The 19,537-nt window shown below is 44.9% G+C and overlaps 7 protein-coding genes across 7 annotated transcripts; 2 read left to right on the forward strand and 5 right to left on the reverse strand.

The window, feature by feature from the left end:
- Positions 1 to 1,127: 1,127 nt before the first annotated feature.
- BJ212DRAFT_1304105 (uncharacterized protein) lies at positions 1,128 to 3,137 on the reverse strand (the record flags this gene model as incomplete). The annotated part of the gene is made up of 8 exons (XM_041333545.1): positions 1,128 to 1,480; positions 1,547 to 1,838; positions 1,891 to 1,913; positions 1,938 to 2,018; positions 2,166 to 2,181; positions 2,294 to 2,509; positions 2,603 to 2,949; positions 3,077 to 3,137. 8 exons carry the CDS (start codon positions 3,135 to 3,137, stop codon positions 1,128 to 1,130), a joined length of 1,389 nt encoding a protein of 462 aa, XP_041187179.1.
- A 480-nt stretch (positions 3,138 to 3,617) lies between these two features.
- On the forward strand, positions 3,618 to 5,302 carry BJ212DRAFT_1304106 (uncharacterized protein; the record flags this gene model as incomplete). The annotated part of the gene is made up of 10 exons (XM_041333546.1): positions 3,618 to 3,753; positions 3,819 to 3,857; positions 3,908 to 3,926; positions 3,954 to 3,976; positions 4,029 to 4,118; positions 4,171 to 4,383; positions 4,485 to 4,648; positions 4,704 to 4,778; positions 4,869 to 5,132; positions 5,189 to 5,302. The coding sequence occupies 10 exons, from the start codon at positions 3,618 to 3,620 to the stop codon at positions 5,300 to 5,302; spliced, it is 1,137 nt and encodes a 378-aa protein (XP_041187180.1).
- A 160-nt stretch (positions 5,303 to 5,462) lies between these two features.
- Positions 5,463 to 6,511, reverse strand: BJ212DRAFT_1304107 (uncharacterized protein; the record flags this gene model as incomplete). The annotated part of the gene is made up of 5 exons (XM_041333547.1): positions 5,463 to 5,708; positions 5,754 to 5,897; positions 5,947 to 5,992; positions 6,038 to 6,104; positions 6,274 to 6,511. The coding sequence occupies 5 exons, from the start codon at positions 6,509 to 6,511 to the stop codon at positions 5,463 to 5,465; spliced, it is 741 nt and encodes a 246-aa protein (XP_041187181.1).
- Positions 6,512 to 7,915: 1,404 nt separating this feature from the next.
- BJ212DRAFT_1210268 (uncharacterized protein) lies at positions 7,916 to 8,607 on the reverse strand (the record flags this gene model as incomplete). Its single annotated transcript, XM_041329218.1, has 3 exons — positions 7,916 to 8,098; positions 8,148 to 8,423; positions 8,491 to 8,607. Coding segments are annotated over 3 exons (576 nt in total), but the record flags the coding sequence as incomplete, so codon positions are not given.
- Positions 8,608 to 10,146: 1,539 nt separating this feature from the next.
- On the forward strand, positions 10,147 to 11,494 carry BJ212DRAFT_1304109 (uncharacterized protein; the record flags this gene model as incomplete). Its single annotated transcript, XM_041333548.1, has 5 exons — positions 10,147 to 10,221; positions 10,257 to 10,358; positions 10,430 to 10,558; positions 10,609 to 11,212; positions 11,391 to 11,494. The coding sequence occupies 5 exons, from the start codon at positions 10,147 to 10,149 to the stop codon at positions 11,492 to 11,494; spliced, it is 1,014 nt and encodes a 337-aa protein (XP_041187183.1).
- Positions 11,495 to 12,790: 1,296 nt separating this feature from the next.
- Positions 12,791 to 13,698, reverse strand: BJ212DRAFT_1486445 (uncharacterized protein; the record flags this gene model as incomplete). Its single annotated transcript, XM_041341119.1, has 5 exons — positions 12,791 to 12,846; positions 12,914 to 13,118; positions 13,169 to 13,342; positions 13,394 to 13,596; positions 13,644 to 13,698. The coding sequence occupies 5 exons, from the start codon at positions 13,696 to 13,698 to the stop codon at positions 12,791 to 12,793; spliced, it is 693 nt and encodes a 230-aa protein (XP_041187184.1).
- A 4,510-nt stretch (positions 13,699 to 18,208) lies between these two features.
- On the reverse strand, positions 18,209 to 18,382 carry BJ212DRAFT_1283782 (uncharacterized protein; the record flags this gene model as incomplete). The annotated part of the gene is made up of 1 exon (XM_041331779.1): positions 18,209 to 18,382. The coding sequence occupies one exon, from the start codon at positions 18,380 to 18,382 to the stop codon at positions 18,209 to 18,211; it is 174 nt and encodes a 57-aa protein (XP_041187185.1).
- Positions 18,383 to 19,537: the final 1,155 nt, after the last annotated feature.

Genomic DNA, 19,537 nt, shown 5'->3' on the forward strand with positions numbered 1-19,537 from the left:
ATTGAAATTGTCCATCATGCCAATGTCATATCTGCATATCCAGATCTCAGATCTGACCCTTATCTCATCTCAGATCCACATCTTATCTCTGATCCTATCCACATCTTATCTCCCTCCAACATCTCGTCATTCAATCTGTCCACTCGTCCAGTCTGGTCCACAACTCATCCAAATCCACAACCAGCGCTCGTCTCCTTTCAGTAACCCCCTAACTCCAGTATTTCAGTTATCTGTATATCCGTCCTGCTCCCTGGTCCATTACCTATGTTTCATTTCCATTTCATGATTTGTGATCCATTTCTACTTACCAATAGACTATCCACATGCTTTGTACATAGCCTTGGACTCTGCTGATTGATCATTCTGTTAGATACCTATAGTATATAACCTCCTGTAACTTTCTGTAGTACCTCAGTTTGAATATCATCTTAGTTCTACTCATTCCTGTCCTCTGGACTTGAGTACCTCTACTCTCATCACCCTCCGAGACTTAGGATTGATTCCTATAGTCTATCCGTATCTGCCTCTGTCTCCAACAGTCCATTACCATTAGTTTCTAGCCTGGACTCGTCCAGATTAGCCCTACAATACTTATCCCTCATCCAGAAGTCATCTGGATCCATTATGCTACTTGTCCGACCTTCTGGATGCGTTAGTCTTGCCTTCCTGAAATAAGGGGCAATACTCGGGTAAGGGGCACAATGCATGAACTGAGGCCGAAGCCCTTTGGATCCAGTTATCCTTTGAGTATGACCTTAACAGCCAAACAGCTTGATTAATTCAGTGTAGTGCTGAAGAAAGTGGAGCTTTGGGATGTTGAAGTTACTGCAGATGCTAAGCTCCTCAAAGACACCTTTATTTGTGTGGAATTTGTCCAGCACTGTTTCAAGCGCATCAATTGATGAATCAGAGTGAATGGGGAATTGGGCAAGGTAAAGGAAATCTAGAAGGGATTGAGTCGTGTGCACTAGTCTTGACAGAGAAGCATTCCCTGGCAGCCGCACATCAATGATGAGGCCAAGTAAGAAGTGTGACATTTGCTTGTGCTCTGTACCGCTGACTTGGCTCAATGTTGTGATCCCTTTCTGGAAAGTGTGCATGGAATGATTGGGTGGAAGGTGATGAACTCATGCATCTACCTCTGCAGTGCCAACAATCTCAGTAATCCAGCTGATCATGTGCTTCATTACCCCTTGGTAAAGTTGATGCAAAATGTCGGGTGTGATAGATTGGAAGATATTGAGATACAGGAGGTCTTTCCAGAAGGGATGTTGAAGTGGTTTGATTTGAACACTGTGACAGGCTTGAGTATATTGTGGGGATCTGAGAAGTTCGAGTGCATCCAAAATTGCATCGAGATCACGTAGTTTGTGTTGAGAGGGGTGTTTGCCAAGCTCATTGTGGGGGCAGGTACAGACAGGACAGTCTCTGTTCATTGTCCCTGTGACAAGACACTGCTCAGGGTAATCCCTGATAAAAGCTGCAAAGATTGGATGACAGTGTCATGTGATGCCATCGCCACTCATCATCACAATGCCATCCACACCAGCTAACTTCAAAGGCTGTATGATGCGTGACATGCATGCATGAAAGAGGTTCACCAAGGTATGATGGTGTGAAGCTTTGTTGGCAATTTGCATGAGACATGTTGTTGGCAGATATGCCAGGAGAATTTGACCTTGGCAGGAGGGTTTGTGTTGGATGCACTTCGGTAAATTACCAATGGTAAGATAAACGGGATATGCAGTCTTGTTTTGGAACAGCATGATCTGTATCTTGTCTGATGAGATGATGATGGGAATTATTGTCGCCCCTGGTTTTGATTGTTCCACAACTTCCTACAGTTAAACATGAGCCAGTGACTGAGCATGATACAAATAGAATGCATACTTGGGTTGCCCACCACCGTTCACCTGTACACATATTGTGATACAGACACTGAGTTTTGTCTGCATCCACATAGTGTCTCTCTGGTGTGAAAGACAGGTATTGTGCATGCTCGGGGTCACCATACAGAGCTTGAACACACTCCAGTATATCTCAGGAGAATAAGTCATATGTTTTGCCTCCTACACAGGCTTTGTGGTGAGTGAAAGCAGGTCGGTGTGACGGAATTTTGGTATCAACAATCTTGTTGAGTTAAACTGAGTTCTTGTATGACAGACCAAGTGCTTCATGGACCTGATGTAATGTCACATGTCAGCCTCCATGTTAAAATGTGACATCAATTTATTATACATACACCCTCAATTGCTAGGAGATCAGTGAATGCAGTTGATCCCAGCCCTCATACTTTTGCCCAGTGTGCAACTTCCCAATCTATCTGGGAATTAAATGGTGCCCATAGATTGTCTGCGCTTCCCTCCACATTGGCTGAGTAATTTGTGTACTCGGATCTCTTCACTTGAGGCATGTTGTGCAATGGAGCACCAGCTTCACCCCTGAAATGTTTGATAGTGACTGGAGCATTACAAAGCTGCTCATGTTTGTCTTGGTCCAACCCTGTGTGCTGAAAAGGTTGAGAATCTGAAGTCAGTGGCGACTCCATGATGTGTTGTGATGTGTCTCATAGTGGCTCCCAACCTATGTCTACATTGCTGACTTCAATGTCCTCATCATTGCTCTCCGGTGCATTCTCATCTTCCTCAGCCACACCCCCATCATGGTGAACATCAACATGGATGGGTTCTTCATCATTTACAAAGGGAAAATCTTCTTCTCCGTAGTCATCACCAAAATAATCCCCACCAAATGGCTGAGGATCTGGTGTGATGTCAGGTGTGGCCTGTGTGGGTGCACTGTTGTGCAAGGCATGGGGTGTGTCTCTGCGTATGGGTTGGCAGTGGACTGAATCATCAAGTCTCTTGCACTCATGCTGACAGCATGAATCAGAGGATTTGTGGAGGTGTTGAAGATATGACCCCCTTCGAGTGAAATATTCATGACAGCCTGCACATTGAAACACCATGTTGCGCTACTAGTAAGAAATGGGGTACAAAACAGAGGGAAATTGTTCAAATGTAAACTGAAAAGGAAAAGGCTGAGGGAATGTTATGGCCACCAAGGTTCAACAGACCCACAAGGTTCAACACTGTGACCCTGGTTGGCTCTTGAACTTTCCAGCTAGCCCATAGCATTTTTGCCCTTCTCACCTCCATCAACATTCACTTGAACCAAGATTGTTACAGTGCCCCACTCTTTTTCCCATCAACACTGTGGACTCCTATATGGCTGTACTTCTAATGCTTCCTTTTCACTGTGCTGTTTCCTCATGGTCTCCTTTATCTCTGACTCATACCTTGTTTTCCCATGAACCTTCCATTTCTAGTACTAGTTACCCTTTGCCCAGCTTGGTCTGTGCATGATTCCTTTACGTATATAAACTCTAGTTACCACTTGTATTTTCTCTAACTTGAATCTACTTGGTTCTCTTTGACACTTGAACTCTAGCTCCTTGGGAAGGAGGCTAGCCATTGTCCCATTTGAACTCTAGATCCTGTGGGAGTCTAGACGATCGCTCCTGAGGGAGGCATTGACTTGATAAGGCTTAGTCCTTGATCAACCTTGATCCTTGATTCCTTTATTGGAACAACACTCTATCTGAGTTTGTAACAAAGATGGCCCCACAAAAGCAGTCAAAACCTGATGCTGCCACCGCACAGTGGAGGGAAAACCACAAGGCCAGAATGCAGGCCCAACTTGAAAATGTTGTCATAGCAAATACAGCTGACAACATAGAGTCAGATGAGCCCAGTGTAGGATGACATGAGGGTATATCCTTTCTGTGTCAAATTAGCACTGATGAAAAATTTTAACAGTGACTCGAGTAGCCAAAACTGCAGCACTAACCAGACCTGGTCAGTACCAATTCATAGTGGCAATGAGATACATACTCAGACATTCCCAGATCACCCTATGAAACACACGTGAGTCAAATGCAAGCATGCTAATAGTGTCTGTGTGACAGAACTTGAAGGTCAGACCAGAATGTACACTTGGAGCCATAATTATATTTACCTTGAACATAGCCCAGAAATCATTGAATGAGGGCAAAGTCCAACCATTGGGACCACTGCATCAGTGTGAAGTAAAGAAAGTCAAGTTAACGCCTAAGCTAAGTGAGCCAATGATCAGTAATCCCATGGAACAATAACAACTCAAAATTTACAGGCAGGGCTCATCCTGCACCAAATCCACTCCAAGTCAGCAATTTGAACAAGCACCCACTCAGTACTCCCAAGGCCAGGGATGACACTACCAAATCAGACCTTGGAGACTTAGCTGAAGATGGTGAAGACTGTGATGGACAAAATAGCCTAGACAGTGATGATGAGGACAGAGAATTTGCAGACCTCACTGTTGAAAATTTTCACCAAGAAGTTTGTGAGAAACATCACTAGTAGCATTGGCTTAGATCACTAATCAGGACAGGGAGTGCAATGGACCCATAGCAGCATGAAAAATCACAATATGATGCTTGACAGTGAGCCAGAAGATAAGCAAGACTCAATGGGGCTCCACAAAGCACAGCATGCTAATAAAATTGTACATACAACTTACAATTGTGATATCACTTGTCATACTCACCCAGCACAAGTTAACGTTCAAGAGTCAGAGTACACAACAAGAGAAGAAACTCCAGGATGAGGTCAGCTATCCAAAGCTCGCTGACTGTCCCACTCACTTTTTTGGTTGCCTACTAGATGCCACACTTTGCTGATGATGCAGAGCAGAAGCCCCCTACTGAAGCTGAGGCAAATTCAGGTGCCTCAGATACTGTGAGCCTCAATGGAATTGTGTGGTTGACAGACATGGACCTGCAGGTGACCCTTTGTGGGAATATTCTGTTTATCTCAATCAAACTGCAGTCAGAGAAGATCTGCAAAGTTGTCCGTGGAAGTTATGAACAAGGGCAGTGCATGTTTGCATTCAGTTTGGAGGATGATACTGATCTCACCATTGACAATGTCTTTGATATGACTACCACATTTGCAACTCATGGTACCAACACACTGGGCTTTGAAGCTCTTGTTGAGTCAGCTGATCATGAAGGTTATACTGGTAAAAACAATATGGCTGAATGCCTTCTTAGTGACTTGTGGGCTCAATATGCACAGCTGCTTGTAGATTATGTGAGTTTCAGTGTCAGTGTGTGATTATATTCTTTACATTCACAACTATGCTTCAGACTACACACCACATTCACCTCTGCCACACTCAATTTAAGAAGGCAGTTGGCGTCATTGTCATGAGTGTCCTCGATCTCACAACAAATTCAGCAGCTCAGAACTCAACACTGTAGATGACATCAACTATATCTACCCTTGGTCGGCTAAGGTACATGCATGCATAATGTCTATACAAAGGATACATTTAATTCCAGTTTCACACAGTAAACATGATCCAAACTGTGGTAATGATTGTCTAATGAAAAAAAACATGGCATATTGATCAGAGCACTACTAAAGTATGATATTAACATCCTCCACATCACTCGCACTTGCATCTGCATACTCATTGAAGTCCCCCATGCCAATCCTAGCCCATTGCTCCAACATGTCTTCAAGCTCTTTGTGATGCTCCAGAACATCAAGTAGGGTGTCAATCGATTTCCGTAAGTTGACAAAGTGGGCCCTACATTGCTCAGTGGTTAATTCAGGAACCTTGTCGGTGCCAGTCTCATGAAAGCCAGAGATAATGCCCTTCAACTGTCGAACTATCAGTGATGAAAAAATAAAGAATTGTAAGCATACCACTGCTGCTACAAGAAGCATTGCATTAATGGGGATTGTTTGGTGGAATTTGTCCATGTTCTTTGATGCTTTCTTACTGTTGCTGTAGTAGAATTTGAGACAAGCGTCCTTGAGAGCCTGTGCCATGAAGTTCTTGAAATTTCCCTGCAAAAATTAATTTTAAACAATGCTATGACTAGGAATCACAACCTACACCAGACAAGTCAGGGAGCTGGAGGTAGTCACCACTCTTGAGGAGCCTAGTGGTGGCTGCAGTGACCTGCCTTTGACATTCCTCCTTTCACATTGTGGAGCCCTGCAGGAAGATATTGTATGCCCTTTTGGCAATAGAGATGACAATTTTCTTGAGTTCTGTGTGAAATGTAAAGAGACCATTGCAAAGCTCATGGACATGGTATCAGTGAGCACATGAGCCATCAATAAACAAAGAATGTACCAGCCAGCACATCTGTGTTCTGTACTCCGGAAAGTAGCCTTGCAAATGGTGAGAAGGGTAGATGGTGGAGTAGGGAGAACATACCTCTCTTGAGTTTAATCTTCTTCTCATGGTATGTCCATAGCACAGTGTCCAAGACTTCTCTTGCAAGGTTCAGGGCTTCCTGGGATTCCAGAACTGGAGTAGCTAGAACAGCCTGCAACTGCATCTCTAACTTGGCTGTCTGCAGGAATGTTTGCCAAGTGGGCGGATAAAATCCTAGCTTTGAGGGATCTTCTTGGAACCCCCACTCCAAAAACTCCATCTCCATTCCTTGCATCATGTTGAAAGAAGTCTGAGAGAGCATGCTGCAGATACAGGATGTTAAATTGATCAGCAACCTCATCAATTTTCAAGCCAGTGTAGGTGGGGTTACAATTAAGATGAATGGCAGTGCTGCCAGCAAGGAATGTATGAGGAGGGTGAGCCTGAGGAATTCCATGCCTTGTAGCAGCTAACATTCTTATTTTGCTGAAGTAGTTGGAAGTGGTACACATGTGATTCAGTTCCTCTAAGAGTGTGGTTCATGGATTCATTGGTTCATCATTCTCCCCATTTTCTTCCTTGTCCTTGTCCTTGTCCTCATCTCCTTCATCCTCACAGAGTTCTTCAAGATCAGGATCTGTGGGAGAGCTCTTGAGAGATGTAGCAACTGCAAAATGATGCAGTTTCTCTTCTCAATCTAAGTGATGACAGATCTGAGGATCATAATTGTTGTTGTTAGTACATTGTGCCGGGTCCTTGATTTCGGAGACATGCACATGTTCAGTTGCATCTGCAGACCACTGGATGAGGGCACCAACTTGGCATGTGCTAGTGGTAATGCTCTGCATGAGCTCTAGCTTGGGTATGTATGTGCCAATTGTCAATCACTCTCTTTGCACCCATCTGAGCGCCTAGTGTCATGATAACATCTGTATTATCATGAAATAGTGCAAGTGATCTGTTAAAGATGCAAGTAAGTTGTTGTCAGGTTCAGGAGACTGCACCAAATATTGGACATCCATTAAAGCATGAATTGACAGGGGGCTGTACCAGTGATCAGTCCAACAATGTAGTGCTGTATATCATGATGGACTCTGCCCATGACCTGCTTCAGTTTGGATATTCCGTTGGGGAAGTGGCGATAACCTGTGATAGGTTGCAATATTGAGAATCGGAAATCAAATTCCAGCACTCAGAGAACTGCAAGACACCATTGCATGTCATGATTGTAAAACTGTTTATGCCAATGATGCAAAGCTTCTGGTGTAAGAAATATTGCAGGATCACTCAATGGCCAGCCCTTCCAGAAAGGTGCAAAGACACCATTTAGCTGGAATTCTGCACATGCAGCAAAAAAGCCTTCCAGGTCATTGGGATCAATATCAATGCTGGCAAGTTGCTCAAGAGTAATTTCACATGTACATGTGGGGTGATGAAAGTTGTCCCCAAACTGCAGATATGACAGCAGTGTAAATGGAGAAGTTTTACCACACACACATGCAAGCATACATGCCTCAGGGGTATTGATAATGTATGCTGCAAGGGGGGTAAAACAATGGTGGATGTTTCCTACTGGGTCAAACATCATGATTCCAAGTTCGGTGGCTTTCATCAGGGGTTGTAGAATGATTGAAAGACATTCATGGATGAGGCGATCTTCAAGCATACCCCACATTCATTGATTGGGGTGTAAGTATTATGGGATGGAAAGGAGAGCTGTGAGCATAAACACCTTGGAAGAGAGCTGAGTGCAAGTGCACATACAAATATTAACAAGGCCTAGCAAAAGTGGGTGTGCGACCCTAGCACCTGTCATCATTGTGATATTGGTTTTGTCAGATGAAAGCACAGTGCCAAGGACTGTTGCACCTTGGGGCAGTTGATCCTACAGTTTTGTGAGATAAGGCACATTGCAAGTTCATCGTAACATGTACCTGGATGCTCCAAACAGCATCACCTGTCAACCATTCTGAATATACATGCAGGAGCCATGCTGCAGTCTTGTAAACACGACAAGGGATGAAGTCAAGTTGGTCGTGAAAGAGGGGGTTACTGAAGAGACTCTCCAAACACTCAACTGGATCCCTCCAGAATAGTTGAATTGGACTTTTTGTGCCATGAAGTGAGGGAATGACTTGGCATTTCCAGCTTGGTCCCTTCAGCAGCATTTCAGCCCAACCTTGCAAATCTTTAGTGTTGTTAAAGGACAGCTTCAATCATTTTATCTGTGAGGTAATGTCACAATCAAAATGTGAAAGGAAAAAAAAGGATACATACCATGGAGAGCTGCAAAAATTTGTTGATTGCTGCCATGCTAAGGGCAGAATGCAGGAGGAAGTCAGCAACCTCCCACTCTTCCCTCAATGCGAATGGGTAAAACAGGTTCTCCTTCCTGTATTCTGCATGCTCATCAGCATCAAAAAGATCCAGAAATGTGAGACTGTCCTGAGAATAGCACTTAGCTGCACCCTCATACCATTCCTCATTACTTGGAGATAGGTCTCCCACTGTATCAAGAAATTCTCCATCTAAGTTGGTATCCATGGCATCCAGAGTATCAAATTGCAAGTCACACCAACATTAAGACTCTGACCCATACTAGTTTGAGGTGGATTGAGGGATCATTGTGGTGGAGCTACCTCTGCAAACTCCAAGATGTCAACAATGTCATAAACAGAACTGTGACAAGATGTCTGAGGCTGGCTTAGATGGCGAGTGATGCTGGAGTCCCTGGTGAATACTTTTCTGCACTTTGGACATGTAGGTATTGACATATTGATTGATATGTGCAAGTTCCCACGCTACTTTTGCAAAATCTTCTAAGTCTAGCCATACAATCATAATGTTATATATCACTACTACCTGTGCATCCATATGTTCCCTGATACTAAAAATGTTTCTTGCACCTCTTCCAAAAACACCTATTCTCCTTCCTCTCACCATTCCTGCTATTCTTCTTCTGACTCCCGCAATTCTGATGCCTCTTCAACTCAAGGCATGTCACCCTGGGGTGATTCCAGGTATCTACGCCTTTCACATTCTCCATCACAATTGTACCCTGTTAAGGAGGAGGCAGAAGAAGAAGAGAACTTACCTGTACTAGCAATGCATTTTGTGAGTTGCAATACTAATGTGTTGCTTTGTTACTCATATCTGCTATCTGCAGGAACAAGACTCAGCTGAGCCCTACTACTTGTTTGATCAACTGGAAGAAGATAACTCTGACCTCACACTTGAGGTAGCCCAGGTCAAATGCAAAGTGTGTCAAGCTCAAAAGCACCTGGCTGACTGCCTTTTGGAACAACACCAAGTACTCACCCATATCTGCTGCCACCAGGCAGAAGCTGCAAACACGCATCTATTATTGGCTGACCTCAATGTTGGACACATGCACTCAGAGCACCAGAGGAAAAATGGCATCATAATGTATGCTACTCTTCAAGCATGACATGAGCAGTGAGTGTGTTTTTCTTTCATAGTTACTACTACTGTTCTCAATTAATAATCTATTAGACCATGCAGTATAATAGTAAATAGTTGGTTCTCTCACTGCACATATATGTATATAAAATCACTGCTAGTAGTATATACTGGTACTATATCCTTTTCGCATGTTACAGTGTGTAACAGTTTGTGTCGTTTGTACGCTTGTGCTACTGTGCACTTGTGGCAGACTTGTAGTCATTTGTTTGTGTTGTCTGTGAGACTTGTGAGGACATGTGATACCTTGTGTGAAATTGTCAAAAGTGTGGGAATTGTCATGAAATCAATAGTTTGCTGATGTAGAGGCAGCTGATAGTGGAGTTTGGAATCTCTTTCTTTCCAACCATGACTACATTTACTCCTAATAGTGACTGTACAACTAATATCCTGCAATGACAGCAGGTCTTTGCTGCAGTATCTGCTATAATACTGTGTACACAATTCCAAATCATGCAGATTGCTCAAGAAGATCAAGGTGATAGCAACAGCAGATCAAAGGAGAAGGCACAGTGGAACAACCTAGAGGTCAATGCCCTCCTAGATCACCTTATTGCAAATAGATTGAGATGTTCAACAAAGCTGCTAGTACTATAACAGCCAAGAATATCAGGATGCATGGCCCCATCAAAACTGGAGTGCACTGTAGAAACAAGTTTACATCAGTAAGTCATCTTGCACTGAGTGTCGTCCCCCCTTCCTTCTGCCACTCCCATAACTGATCTTTTGAACTTAGCTCAAGGGATCCTTCAATCAAATCAATAAATACTGCCACAAGTCTGGTGTTCACTGGGACCCTCAGATTGGTGCCAACATTGAAGGCACTGCTGCTGAAGGTGCTTGGACATCCTATATCACCAACCTGGTACATGATTATTATTACACCATCACACATGATGCTCACTTTCAGTACAGTCCAATGCAGGCATGAAACAGTTCAAAAATGGCTGGAGATTTTATGCTAAGATGGAGCAACTTCTGACAAAGGACAGCGCTGCCCATGGGGTGGTAGCATATAACCTATTAGCTGATGCAGCCCCTAGTGGTACCAGTGTTATCACTGCCACAGGCTCAGAGGACATACTGGCAGGTCCCTCTACCAATAACACCTCAGAGAGTGCTGGTCCAAGTATGACTGATAGGATTGGTGATGAGGTCACCCATGAACCTATTACTTGGAACATACTGCATCTTAACACTGGGCTCCCAGTAGCCTTGAGTTCCATTGTAGCTGCTCCTCCTCTCTCATCAACATCCAGCTTGGGAAAGCATTCTCATTCTGATATGTTGTTTGATCACTCCCCTCCTGCTTCCACCTCTGTGTCACAGATGTCAGATACACTATCAGACAAGAAACTCAAGCTTTCAACCCAGGGCAGTAGCAGGTCATGTGTGAGCATAAGCAAGAAGGTTGTAAAGGAGGCCACTAGCACCACTGCACTAATGAATCTTCAAGGCACTATCAACCACTTGATGGACTCTCTTACTATAGTGTTTGGGGAGCCCATTCAGTCATATAGTCTGTATAATACATGCAGCCGATGTTGAAAATATGCTGTTCCACACATGTCAGCAGATGTCAGCTGACTGAATATCTATGTCTGTGTCCAACATTCAGCTGGTCAGCTTGCTGAGAGGTGATCTTGACAGGTCGGCCCATACATGGTGATGCTCAACATTAACATGTCGGCCAATAGCCAGTAAAATGGGTGGTGTGATGTTGTCAGCTGGGCCCATGTACTATGGTGACTGTGTGTACCTATTGGCTGATGATGGGGGTGACAGGGTCAAGCAACCCTAGGAAATAATATACTTCCTGTGTGCATTGGTCTGGCAATTGTGGGTATGAGGCCATCATATGGGCTGATAGACATTAATACTCAAGGTAGTTAGTACCATTGGCCCATATGACTCCATCAGGTATTCATGTTCTCAGCCTATCTGATTGCATTGGGTATGCAGTGTCATTGGCCCATACACTTACATCAGTGCCATTGGCTGACATGATGGCATTAGGCATTCATGTCCTTCAGCCCATATGATAAGATCAGTGCCATTGGCGACATGATGGCAACAGGTGTTCATTGCCTTCGTCCCATACAATAACATCAGGTATTGAGTTCTATTGGCCCATATGATGGCATCAGTTCTATTGGCCAACATGATTGCATCAGGTATTTAGGTTCATCTGCCCATATGGTGGATATCCCAGGCATGGCCAATAGAACTTAATGCCTGATGTTATTGTATGGGCTGAAGGCAATGAACACCCATTGCCATCATGTTAGCCAATGGTACTGATCTTATCATATGAGCCAAAGGACATGAACACCTGATGCCATCATGTTGGCCAATGGCACTGATCTTATCATATGGGCCAAAGGACATAAATGCCTGATACCATCATGTTGGCCAATGGCACTGATGTAAACATATAGGCCAATGACACTGCATACCCGATGCAATCAGATGGGCTGAGAACATGAATACCTGATGGAGTCATATAGGCTGATGGTACTGATGTTATTATATAGGCCAATGGACATATATACATGATGTTATAGGGTGGGCTGGTACCTGTTATTATTGTATTGGCTGAAGGAAATGAATTCCTGATGCCATCATGTTGGCTGATGGTGCTGATGCAAATGTATGGGCTGATGAACCTGAATACCTCATATTATCATATGGGCCAAAGAAAATGAATCCCTTGTGCTATCAGGTCAGCAGATGGAACTGATGTTATCATATGGGCCAATGTAAATGAATACATGAATGCTATAGGGCAGACTGGTCAGTCAGTCAAATACCAAATACTACCATCAGTGATTATCACACAATTACTGCACTATCTAAGCTGAGACCAAGGCATCCCAATCCACATCAATGTAAGTCATGTACAATGGCTGAGGTGTTCCCATGAAATTGTAAAGGCTGTCATGCATGAACCAAGCCCATACAATGTGATCACCAGTGTATGTGACACCATGCCTGACAATGTGTCCAGAGCAGCTGACCATAGCACCTGAGTTATATCACAACTGAATACCAAGGTTGGATAGTGTCATGAGCCCGTTGCAATAATGGCCAACACTGGTCATGATATCAAACCCTTCAGGGGTAGAACTTGGGTCTCAGTGAAGAGGGCATTGTCTGTTACAAATGACAGATGCACAATTGAATACCAAGGCCCAAAATTGCAGGCAAGTGCACATATCACCAAGGCCACATTCTACAGCCCATTGGGCAAGTTTTATCTGCATGGTGACTGAAGCCCAATACAATTTTGGATGCATCACCCAAAGAGCTGCCAAGGCCAGTAGTGCTGTGTGCTGCATAGATATTATGACCTTGGGTCCACCTTTCCCTTTCAGGGTGGCTGACACCTTGGGGGTGAACCCATTAGTTGGTAGAAAACTGTGTGGCTAGAATGTCTACATGAGCATCAGCATTCCAGTGAAGAAGCATTACTGACCTCCTGGCCTTGCAGGAACCAGCAAGGGGCTAAATTTATATATCCTGGGGTCAATTTGTGTCGGTCGCTAGCATGAAAATTTCTGAGGAATGTTCTCCACTGGGTGTCTGGACCACTGGTCATGCTTTCCTTCAGAAGGGAGCCCATACCAATAGTAGCTTCTTCCATCTCAGCCTGTGAGGTCGGTGAATTAGTCGGCTGATAGGTCATAATAAATTAGCTCACTTGAATCCAAGGGCTGATGGCACCTGGAAGGTACCACAAGATAATATGGCCAGCCAAGTCCAAAATGACCAAGGGCTTCTCCAGCAAATGTTCTGATCCATGAGGGAATTTTTTGAGCAGGGCATCTTCATGTGTTGTAACCCTTCCATTAGAGCATTTATGGAGGGCTACATTGTACTGAATCATATCAATATCAAGTTGGACTGCATTGAGTTAGGGTACCACCAACTGAATGATAGGAATGGCCTACTTGGGTTTGAATAGGCATTGGCAAGCACCTGGGCCAACTGTTGACAAGCAAACATAGTCAACACATCTATTGCCAAGGGAGGCAATATTGACTGTCAGTTGCCAGCTACATTACAATCAAACAGCTGTTTCACAAAGTCACTAGCGATGCATGTGGTATGCAATGCATGGTCGGCCAGAACTGAAGTCATGATCAGGAAAGAACAGCACTCAGTGATAATTGCCTTATATACACAATGACTGAATCACATTTGGTAATGCTGTATACATCTCCAGTGTTATACTACCAGCTGACAAATTACTGGCCAGAGTTCAAGAGTGCTTGCTCCAGCTCATCCATAGGCCCCTCAAGTTGGGACATAGTTGCTGCAGCCTCTGTGGCCTTCTGGATCTTCTCTTTTAACATACTTTCCAGTGACTTGCCAAGATGTTGGATGTGGGTCTTCACTGCCATAATTTGATTGAGGAGGGGTTCACCTTCCACTTGACCAGTGACCACAGGGCCCAGCACAAGCATTGCTCCCATAGGCTACAAATGAGCATAAGTAGAAGTCCAGCATAAGAGATATCTAAGGAAAATGACCAACCAGTTGTTCAAAGTGGTCATGGGTCATGTCCATGATCTCATTGACATCCAAGAATGGCAGTGGTAATCCTAAGGTGTCAAAGCAATCCTTCCACCAATCATGAGAGTAATTAGGTACAACTCTGTGAGTAGACCTCAGTTTAGGGTCATTTGGAGATGTCATATCCCACAATCCAGACCCACATTCCATCATATTCCCACACCTTCTGAGCCTATGTCTGGACCCCACTTCATATCCAACTCATTCCCAGATCCCCTTCCACTGTGTGCTCCACACCTCAGCAGGATTGACTCTGCTCCAGATTTACCCCTGAGCTCTGGACCATTGGATCTCCACTGCTAGCCTGAACCATACCCCCCTGTCCCATCCACCCTATGCATACTCCATCCAGCAAGACATTTGGACTTCACCTCATCTTGGATTCTGGACTATATCCACCTCCTCATATCCCAGTCCTGTATCCACCTCATCTTCCAGATCCCCAGATCTCTGGACCTCTGGATATTAACTCTGGACCTATTCCCACCTTCTGTCCAACATCCTGCACCTATCTCCATTTGGACATCTCTGCCTTTCTGGTTTTTGGTTACCTCTTATTCTGTCTTGCTTATTAATCCTTGTATGAGTCTTCATCTCTGAGTTCATTTAGTTATGTTCTGTCTTACTTACTAATGTGTTTCCATGTGCTTGTACATAGCCCTACTCCTTTGCTTACTGATCCCCTCAGATATTGTCCAGTATATAACCCCTGTACATACTCCTGTAGTTCCTCAGTTTGAATATCATCTTAGACTTTGCTCTACTTGCCCAATCCTCTCTTGGACTTTGGTCCACCTAAGTCTGTCCTATCCATCAGGCCTAGGGATTGATTCCCTAGGCCAGAGCTCTGCCTTTCTGGCACTTACTCTCTTTCTGGACTTAGGTCCAATCCCTGTTCCTCTGACTCTACCTTAGGGTAGTCTACCTCTATTTGTTTCTACATCAGACAAAGTCCAATGTGGCCCCTATTCCTTCCATACCTTTGGACATCCTATCCTTCCATCCTGTTTCCTGTAGAAGTATGACTTTGCAGTGGGAACTCTCCTGAGCACTTCCTGCATTCCTCTGGAACTCTCCCATGCTTCTCTGGATGTTTCCCATGCTCCTCCGGAAGTCCTCTAGCACTCTACCAGAGTAGCCAGCCTCTGGAAGTCCTCTGGACTTCATTGGACCATCATTGGACCTCATATGAAATTGCACATACTCAGGTAAGGGGCACAGCATACAAACTGAGGCCAAGCCCCTCTGAGTCAGTCTCTCTCTCCCTTGAGCAAACCAGTTCTTAACAGGAGAGCAGTGCACAAAGAATTCATCAAAGAATTACTTGGCAGTGATGTTCCCAGTTTGCAGTTGGCCAAATTGGCCAAGGATGCTGTGGAGGAGGTTGGCCATGGTAGGGTGGATGTTCAGGATCATACAGATTGTGATGTATGGGAAAACAAAATGCTAAAGGAGATATTAGTGATGACATACCACTGACACACCAACTGATAGATGAAGTACTTACATCTGCCTCTGTTAAGGTCACATGCTCAAGGGGGTTGGATCACAAGGGCTTGGCCTCAGCTTATACACTGTGCCCCTTTCCCGAGTATGTGCCCTTAATTTCCGGGGGCTAAAGCAGTCATCCGGAGTTTCCATGATTTGACTAGGGTGGACAACAGATGTCCGGATCTGAAATGTGAGATAAATCCAATGGACATCCAGATATTACCTGGGCAAGTGGATAAGACTAATCTGGATGAAGTCTGGACTAGAAACTAACAGAGGATAGACTACCTTAAGGTAGAGTCAGAAATGTAGTCTAGGATGCAATCCTAAGACTCGGAATATGTCAGGAGACTTGTCTCAAGTCCAGAGGACACAGGAATGAGCAGGAACTAAGATGATATTCAAACTGGAGTATTTCCGAGAGTTACAGGAGGTTTATATACTGTAGGTATCATATAGGAATCAATCAGCAAACATAAAGGCTATGTACAAAGCATATGCAAAGTCTATTAGTAAGTAGGATGGATCACAAATAATGAACACCAGAAATGAAATGTATGTAACAGATCAATAATCAGAAGGGAAACATAGTTAATGTTAAGAACCATGCTCAAGGGAGAGAGAGACTGACTCAGAGGGGCTTGGCCTCAGCTCGTACGCTGTGCCCCTTACCCAAGTATGTGCCCTTCATTTCAGAGGAAGTCTGATGATGGTCTGACGAAGTCTGGAGGACTTCCGGAGGAGTGTGGGAAATGTCCGGAGGAGCACAGGAGAGTTCCGGAGGAATGCAGGAAATGCTCGGGAGAGTTCCCACTGCAAGGTAATACTTCTACAGGAAAACAGGATGGAAGGATAGGAGGTCCAGAGGACAGGAGGACAGGAAGTCCGGAGGTCCGGAGTACAGAGGACAGGAGGTCCGGAGGTATGGAGGACAGACATGGAGGTATGGAGGACAGAACGTCTGAAGGTACAGAGGGCAGAACATCTGAAGGTACAGAGGGCGGAACGTCTGAAGGACAGGATGTCCGGAGGTCCGGAAGGAATAGGGGCTACATTGGACGAAGTCTGATGTAGAAGCAAACAGAGGTAGACTACCCTAAGGTAGAGTCGGAGGGACAGGAAGTGGACCTAAGTCCAGAAAGAGGGTAAGTGCCAGAAAGGCAAGACTCTAGCCTAGGGAAGCAATCCCTAGACTTGGGACAGAGACATAGGGGACAAATCCGAAGGTCCAGAATTCCAGCCTAGGGAGTCCATCCCCAGGCCTTATGGAAAAGGACAAGACTCAGACGGACTGAAGTCTGGAAGATGATTGGCAAGTAGAACAGGATCTAAGATGATATTCAGACTGAGGACTCTACTGTAGTTGTACAGGGGTTATATACTAAAGGCTATCTGAGAGGATCGGTAAGCAAAGGAGTAAGGCTATGTACGAGCATGTGGAAACACATTGGTAAGTAAGACGGAACATAAGTAAATGAACTCGGAGATGAAACTAGTACAAGGATCAATCAGCAAGATGGAAAGAGAGATAACTGAGAACCGGAAAGGGGGAGATGCCTAAATGGGGATAGGCGCAGGATCTCGGATAGAGGGTGGGAATAGGTCCAGAGATCTGGGGATCTGGAAGGCAGGGCAGAAACAGGACTGAGATATGTGAGGTGGTGGATGTAGTCCAGAATCCAAGAGGAGGTAAAGTCTGGATGTCTTGCTGGATGGAATGTGTGTAGGGTGGACAGGATAGGGGATCCAGGAATGAGTTGGATATGGGGTCCGGAAACAGGTCCGGAAAGCGTGGGAATATGATGGGATCTATGTCTGGCATATGGGATATGACAGTTAACCAGAGTCCAGAGACAGGGGAAGTCTAAATAGGGTTGGGTGCTGATATAGGGTTTGGATTCCAGAAGGAAGATAAAGATAGATCAGATCATTTGAGATCCAGATCTCAGATCCAGATATCCAGAGAAGCAGATTGAGAGTTGAGAGTCCGGAATGGCATATGACAGCCTCCCATTGAAGGTGCTTGATAAAGCTGGCTTTGTAGGCCACTGACTGGGGCATGTGGCTTTGGTCACAGGCAATCCAGATGGCCACAAACCAAGAAGTGGCATACTCCAGGACATTAGTAGCATCCCAGACAGTAAAGTTGGCAATTTCATGTGTTGATAGGGTTGAGGAATGGGACATGATGGTTGGAGCAAGGACAGGCTGGGTTTAATAAATGCAGAATTACAAGGATATATACAATTGCCTAATCCACTGTGGCACTCACCACCACCTGAATGTGGTGGTAGCTCTATACAGATCCTTGTCACTCTGCCATCCTAGCCACCCCCTTTGTTCTTTCAAAGCTATCTTGTGCTTGCTGTGAGAGTCAGAGATAAATTCAAGCCTGGCGGGCCACATAGCACCAATGACCAACCTTCTGGTTTGCATTGGCCTCTTACATTCAGCTGACCCATTGTTGTGATTTGTGAATAAAAAAATCAACCACCCATATCATTTCCCTACTCACCAGCAGCTGCTCCTCTGCCCATTGATCACACAGTGCCAGTGTTCTAAGCCAATGGACACAGTAAACTGTTGTGCAGAAAATATTAGTACCAGATAGGTACAGGTACATAGGCAATGAGCATACATTCATTCATCCAGTCTGTCATATCCCACAATCTGGACCCACGTTCCATCATATTCCCACGTCTTCCGGACCTACATCCAGACCCCACTTCATATCCAGCTCATTCCCGGATCCCCTCCCACTGTGCTCCACACCTCAGCAGGATTGACTATGCTCCTGATTTACCCCTGAGCTCCAGACCTCCGGATCCTCGCTGCTAGCCTGATCCATACAACCCTATCCTGTCCACCCTATGCGTACTCCATCCAGCAAGACATCCAGACTTCACCTCGTCTCGGATTCCAGACTATATCCACCTTCTTGTATTCTGGTCCTGTATCCACCTTGTCTTCCAGATCCCCAGATCTCCGGACCTATTTCCACCCTCTGTCTGATATCCTGTGCCTATCCCCATTTAGGCATTCTCTGCCTTCCGGCTTTCGGTTACCTCTTGTTCTGTCTTGCTTATTGATCCTTGTACGAGTCCTCATCTCCGAGTTCATTTACTTATGTTCCAACTTACTTACTAATGTGTTTCCACATGCTCGTACATAGCCTTGCTCCTTTGCTTACTGATCCCCTCAGATATTGTTCAGTATATAACCCCTGTAGATACTCCTGTAGTTCCTCAGTTTTAATATCAACTTAGACTTGCCCAATCCTCTCTCGGACTTTGGTCCACCTAAGTCTGTCCTACCCATCAGGCCTAGGGGTTGATTCCCTAAGCCGGAGCTCTGCCTTTCTGGCACTTTCCCTCTTTCCGGACTTAGGTCCAATCCCTGTCTCTCCAACTCTACCTTAGGGTAGTCTACCTCTGTTTGTTTCTACATTGAACAAAGTCTGATGTAGCCCCTATTCCTTCCGGACCTCCGGACCTCCTGTCCCTCGTACCTCCAGGCATCCTGTTCCTTCAGACATTCTGTCCTCCTAACCCTCAGACATCCTATCCTCCTGTCCTTTGGACATCCTGCCCTCTGTACCTTTGGACATCCTGTCCTCCTGTCCTCCTATCCTCCTGTCCTCCAGTCCTCCGGACCTTTAGACCTCCTATCCCTCCATCCTGTTTCCTGTAGAAGTATTACCTTGCAGTGGGAACTCTCCTGAGCACTTCCTGTGTTCCTCCGGAGCTCTCCCGCACTCCTCTGGATGTTTCCCGCGCTC

Source organism: Suillus subaureus (assembly GCF_016647635.1).
Source record: "Suillus subaureus strain MN1 chromosome Unknown BJ212scaffold_54, whole genome shotgun sequence".
Taxonomy (NCBI): Eukaryota; Fungi; Basidiomycota; class Agaricomycetes; order Boletales; family Suillaceae; genus Suillus; species Suillus subaureus.